At 54.0% G+C, this 6102-nt stretch overlaps 1 protein-coding gene across 4 annotated transcripts; it reads left to right on the top strand.

Annotated features, from left to right (window-relative positions):
- Nucleotides 1-627: 627 nt before the first annotated feature.
- Nucleotides 628-5685, top strand: LOC123182164 (fructose-1,6-bisphosphatase, cytosolic). 4 transcript variants are annotated; one of them, XM_044594640.1, is made up of 10 exons: nt 628-1151; nt 1243-1317; nt 1420-1548; nt 1692-1805; nt 1893-1979; nt 2106-2176; nt 2280-2345; nt 2482-2568; nt 4994-5069; nt 5256-5685. In XM_044594640.1, the coding sequence occupies exons 1-10, from the start codon at nt 945-947 to the stop codon at nt 5367-5369; spliced, it is 1026 nt and encodes a 341-aa protein (XP_044450575.1). In that variant the 5' UTR covers nt 628-944; the 3' UTR covers nt 5370-5685. The 4 variants fall into 4 exon arrangements, 3 of the variants coding, with proteins under 3 accessions (XP_044450575.1, XP_044450573.1, XP_044450574.1); XM_044594638.1 differs by lacking the exon at nt 4994-5069 and having other exon boundaries at nt 631-1151; XR_006492045.1 differs by lacking the exon at nt 4994-5069 and having other exon boundaries at nt 633-1151; nt 2482-2643.
- The last annotated feature ends 417 nt before the right edge of the window (nt 5686-6102 follow it).

The raw sequence follows: 6102 nt of genomic DNA, 5'->3' as shown, positions 1-6102 counted from the left end.
ATTGTGTCTCTCTCCTGTATCTGTATGTTCAAATTCTGAGAAGAAAGGAATCCTGTGCATCCAAACAGGTCGTGGTTAGCAACTTGAGTCATTTGATATTTCCAGCAAGCAATTCAAACAGTCGGGCAAACAACAACATTGGAACCATGGCAATTTCAAAATTTCAATTCCGGAGATGAGCTGGAATTTGCACTTGAGTTCTGCAGACCAATTCAATTCGTGCAACCAAGCGGAGGGCCTCAGAGATTTTCTGCAAACATTTGTTGATGAAAGTTGACCATGATATGGTTGATGATGGCTACTCCTACTAGTACATAGCAGCTGTTGCATCATGTATGGTTGAGGCTGACGGGCGATGGCTACAGGCCAGCGCTGCTTCTTGTTGCGCCAAGGCCAAGGTTATCTATCCGTTCTCTACTTTAATGCCACTTCTTTGTGAAGCTTCATTAGTCAACCGAATGCAACATGCTTGATGCTCGAGCCTTTTTCCTCTTCTTCTTTATCACTCTACATGTAAACGCATGAGGAGCACAGGATCAGGTCGAGTCGAACATAGGATAGGAGTAGTACGAACAGCGTCCGGGAGGAAATTATATATTAGTATCACCGGAGTAGTGTCGTGGTAAAATGGGCACAAGCGCTTCCTGTAGCCCAGTGCTCCTCCCATCTTTCCCGGACACGTCTGGCCGCGCTGCCGAGCATATCCACGCTACGCTACACCGACGTGGAAGCCCGCACCGCACCTCATCCGGCACGCCTCCCACCGGCTCCCGCCTATTTCAATCCCCGGGCCGCGCACCGGATGCCGCCTCCCATCTCTAACAACCATCCGCGGGCGGTGCAATCTGTTTGTACCCGTCACTCCCACCCCTCGTCCCCAGCCCGCTCGCTCCCGACGACCGGAGACCAGGCGCCGCTCGCAGAGGCGGAGCAGAGAAGAGAGGATGGACCACGCGGCGGAGGCGCAGCGGACGGACCTGATGACGATCACGCGGCACGCGCTGAACGAGCAGGGCCGGCACCCGGAGTCCCGGGGCGACTTCACCATCCTCCTCTCCCACATCGTCCTCGGCTGCAAGTTCGTCGCCTCCGCCGTCAACAAGGCCGGCCTCGCCAAGCTCATCGGCCTCGCCGGGGAGACCAACGTCCAGGCAAGCGCCAACCGACCCCTCGAGTCCCCTTATCTCGCTTTGTTTCCAATCTCTGTGCGCGCGTTGACAAACGTGCACGGCCGGAGTGCAGGGCGAGGAGCAGAAGAAGCTGGACGTGCTCTCCAACGAGGTCTTTGTCAAGGCGCTTGTCAGCAGCGGCCGCACTGTAATATACACTCTTCTGACTCTTCAGTTTCAGCAGATATCTTCCCGGCAAAGTAAACTACAATCCTGAGCCAAGGATCTGACTTTGCCGTGCTGCGTGCAGTGTGTCCTCGTGTCTGAAGAGAACGAGGCGGCCATCTTCGTCGACGCGCCCCTCCGCGGAAAGTACTGCGTGTGCTTCGATCCCTTGGACGGCTCCTCCAACATCGACTGCGGCGTCTCCATCGGGACGGTACGCGCTCCTCTTACTCTGCTGCTTCTCCGAGCTTCTACCTGTTGACTGGTTCAGTACACCGTTAAAAAACAAAGGCACTATGTCTGCTGGTTACTCACTGCTATGTGCTATCTGATCGGCGTTTTCATTCTGTTCTACAGATCTTCGGGATCTACATGATCAAAGACAAGGACAACGCGACCCTGGAGGACGTGCTGCAACCCGGGACCGACATGATCGCCGCTGGCTACTGCATGTACGGGAGCTCATGCACGGTAATTATGTTCCCTGATGTATTTTCACTTCCATTACTTTACCCCACCTCTTCATCCTAGATTCAACGATGTTCTGGTTTACCGCAGCTTGTCCTAAGCACTGGAAACGGTGTAAATGGCTTCACCCTTGATCCTTCCCTCGGGGAGTTCATACTTACCCATCCCAACATAAAGGTTTGTGATGCAGGTCACAGCAACAGCAACGCACAATTTTTTTTAAAATTTATTCACTGATGACCTGCAACAAAAGTTCTGCCAAAATCCTATTGTATGTGTGTTCAACTCTTCTTGATTGTGCAGATACCAAACAAAGGGAAGATCTACTCGGTCAATGAAGGGAACGCCAGAAACTGGGACGCGCCCACTGCAAAGTATGTACTCCTACTTACTACTCCCTCCGTTCCAAATTACTCGTCGTGGTTTTAGTTTAAACATCACATGAAGTCAAGCTGAATTCTCTGGCCAACATTGCAGGTACGCAGAGAGATGCAAGTTTCCCCAAGACGGCTCATCGCCAAAATCCCTGAGATATATCGGAAGGTGAGTGAGTGCCTGTCTTTCAGCTGTTTCTCTCACATCAAACCGAAACTATTCCACAGCAAATTCAGTCCGACTCCGACCGCCCCTGTTTTATACCGAACCTAATGATTTTGTCATGTTATTCCACGCTCCACAGCATGGTTGCGGATGTTCATCGTACCCTGCTCTACGGAGGCATATTTCTGTACCCCGCCGACAAGAAGAGCCCCAGCGGAAAGGTTCGGTACGCTGATGCTTAGCAGCCTCCTTCCTTCGTGGTATCCCCAGCTGATTACGCTTATCCACGTGCATTCCTGAGGTTGGTGACATGGGGCGTGTTTGGTTGCCGTGCGCTACAGTACCCGCATTGCATACACTTCTCCACCCAACCTGCCTATGCAAATCAGCCTCAAATGCACCATATGCATGTTGTTTAATTGCCTGCATGCCCTCTTACCTGCATAGGCCGAACCACACTGCCTGGTGTTTGGTTGCCTGCATGTTAGTCCACAAACCCAGGGCATGGTGTTTGGTTGTATGCAAGGCCTGATGTGTGGTAACCTCTTTGGCTAGTTGGTGAGGTTACCACCACACTTCGGCAGCACACATCATAAGCACAACAAAGTATAAACAGAGCATCAACTAGCATAATTCAGATATAAGCAGTACCACAGATATAACAGTTCAACGCATAAACCATAAACATGTTCAAAACAAACTCGATAGTACGCTCGAAAGAGGTGGCCCGGCCCTACTCCTTGGCGGCAAAGGCTTCGTCGTGCTTCCCCCACTTGCTGACGACCTCAATGCCATCGTCGTCGAAGATGATGACCTTGAGGGTGTCGGGAGTGAGGAGCTTGAACGTCACCATGTAGCCGATCTTGATCTGATGAATGGCTGCGTAGGTGGCCCAACCCTGATCTAGGGTCACCCTGCCGTTCATCAGCTTGACCGTCACCTTTCAGGAGCAGCCGGTGTTGTTCCTGAGCTTGAACTCCGTCGGCACCGCGACGAAGTGCTTGGTGAAGTCCAGGGGCATGGGGATGCACTCAAGCTTCGGTGCAAGGATGACCTTGCAGAAGTGAGTTGGGCCATCCTCCTGATGGTAGTGGCCGTAGTTGCGGCGCTTGTTGCTGGGGGGCTCCTCCATGCCCTCGTCGTCGCCACCCTCAGGCGTCTTCGGGTCTTCCTCGACGGTGGGCGGCAGCTCAACCTCGTCGGGCATTGGGTGAAGGGGCTGCTTGCCCTTGCTGTCAATGGCCGAGAGCACCTCCGTGTCCTCGATCTGCACACAAGTCATGGAGTCAGGCATTGCACAGAGTTCATGGCTAATTCAAGAGCTTGTAGTTAAAACGGCATGACTGTCACTCTTCCCCTCCTCTCCATCCCCTCTATATTTACTCACCCTGCCCACCATTGTTTACCCACCCCCTCTCTTCTCTCACTGTCAACCTTCCTCCTCCCCATCGCCATGAGCTCTAGCTCCAGCTCCAACGCCAACCCCTTCCCTTGGGGTATTGGCTGGAGGGCCTTCTTCCTCGGGTGGACGGCTGGTGACCGGACCAAGTTCGAGAACACCATGGAGGTGTACTCGAACTTAGGCTCCATGCCGGACATGCAGAACGAATCTAATGCCGTGCTCATGAAGGCCACTAAAGAAGAGCTGAAGACGCTGATTCCTGACCCAGCGAAGGGCGCGATGGCAGTTGACATCATTCGCTGGGCCATGAATCAGGCCGTCTCCGACGACCCTAAACAGAGGAAGAAGTGGTGCAAGTACAAGACCTACTGGGCTCCTAATGACCGTCGTGCCGCAGTGTACTGGGAGACGGCTATCGCGCCGCCGGCGGTCATCGGCGGGGAGCCTAAGGAGGAGGAAGAAGAGGCGGTGCACATGCCAGCTAGGGCGCCAGAGCCAGTCCGTCCTACCTGGCAGATCGACCTCGACTCCGCCGAGGACGACGAGGACGACCCGCCGGCCCGCACGGCGATGAAGAAGAAGATGAAGGCCAGCGGCTCGACCAGCCGCTCCGCACGCTGGTGACGGCCACCGCGGTCAGCCGGTGTCCGTTGTGTACCCCCTTTCCCCCTATTCCCCTATCCCCAATCCCGAAATCTACCTTATGCATTCCGATCTTGCATGTATGAACTCGTATGAACTGCTATGAACTAGTATGAACTACCCCTATGCTTATCTACCTCTATTCCCCATTCCCCTCCGCCGTGGATCGAATCTATCACCGTGGATCGAATCTAGCGTGCATGTCGAAGAGAGAGAAGTGCTTACCGCCATTGATGGAGTCCGGTGGTCTTCTTCCTCTGCTCCGATCCGCCGCCGCCGGTGAGAGTTGGGAGAGTGGGGAAGAGTGGGGAGAGGGAGAGGTGAGGGGCGGTGAGGCTAATAACTGCCGGTGCTTCGGGAAGCAACGCGGCTTCTCGAGGGTGGCCGCGCGCGTGCAGCCGCACCCGCCCACGTGCACCGCTCGGGCCTGGCCCTGGAGAAACTGCCGATTCGTGCGTTCCCAGTGAGCCAGGCCCTGAGGTGCTTTAAGAAGCGTGCGATGCAGGCCCAATAGTGTATGCGGGCTACCAAACAGGCCGCGCACATCCCGCGCGGGCCTGGTTGGGCTGCATGCGGGCAACCAAACACGCCCATGTCGTATTTCCAGTGTTCTGTACGAGGATTTCCCCATGTCGTTCCTGATGGAGCAAGCCGGAGGCCAGTCTTTCACCGGCAAACAGCGGGTAAGGCCACTGAATTCACCGAATTCCTTTTTATCAGAGCAGCACTTTCTGCTTTGATACCATGCCACTTCGTCTGATTCAGAGCGTGTGCTATTTTACAAAATTGTAGTAGTATCTTAACTTCATGTTGTTGCTGATCTTTGGCGTGCTGTAACTGAAAAGTGGTCTGCTGCGTTTGCATTGTAGGCCCTTGAAATTGTTCCTTCTGAGATACACCAGAGGTCTCCGATATTCCTCGGGAGCTACGATGATGTGGAGGAGATTAAATCATTGTATGCTTCGGAGTCGAGCACCGCCTGATCTGAGTTCCTGAAGACACAATACACATGTTCTGCATCCCGTTGCTAAAAGAAAAAAGTTATGTTCGGCGTTGTGACAAAAGTCCTTGGGTAGCGTTATGGTGATTCTGACATGATTGTCATGGCCTCAATGTAACAATACCCGTATATACATATACTCCCACTGTAAACTAATATAAGAGCGTTTTGATCACTAAAGTAGTGATCTAAACGCTTTTATATTAGTTTACGGAGGGAGTATTTGACATATTGCACGTCATTTTAACAAGTATTCCCTGTAAAGAAATATAAGATCACGGACCACACCCCCTTACTTTTCTCTCATGGCTGTGCCCGTTGACGATGACGAAGTTGTTCACCAACTCCTCCAGCATGTCCGGCCAGCCCGCTGTCGCCTGATTGGAGGTGTTCGTCGCGGGCATCGGGCCCTCAACTCCTTCCCCTTCGGAAGGAGGAACCGGCACCGTTGAGGCCCTTGGGGGCTCAGGTGCGGACGGCTGAGGAGGTCCGGATGGTCCGGACTCACCTCCCACATTCGCTAGGGGGGCCTCACCCTCCTGGTCCTTGGTGACCGAGGCGTCAGCCTCAGCCATGACCGCGTCGTCCTCCTTCCTCGTGTTCGGGCGGGAAAGGGTCCTTCGGGATAGCACCTCCTCGATTTCTTCGGGGATCAGGGGAGGTGCGGAGCGCGACGCCGATTCGCTGTCCGCTAGCTCGGCGGGCGGAGATGCCCC

Source organism: Triticum aestivum, chromosome 1D (assembly GCF_018294505.1).
Source record: "Triticum aestivum cultivar Chinese Spring chromosome 1D, IWGSC CS RefSeq v2.1, whole genome shotgun sequence".
Taxonomy (NCBI): Eukaryota; Viridiplantae; Streptophyta; class Magnoliopsida; order Poales; family Poaceae; genus Triticum; species Triticum aestivum.
The sequence above is the reverse complement of the archived record's forward strand: the minus strand, read 5'-3'. Positions and strand labels throughout refer to the sequence as shown.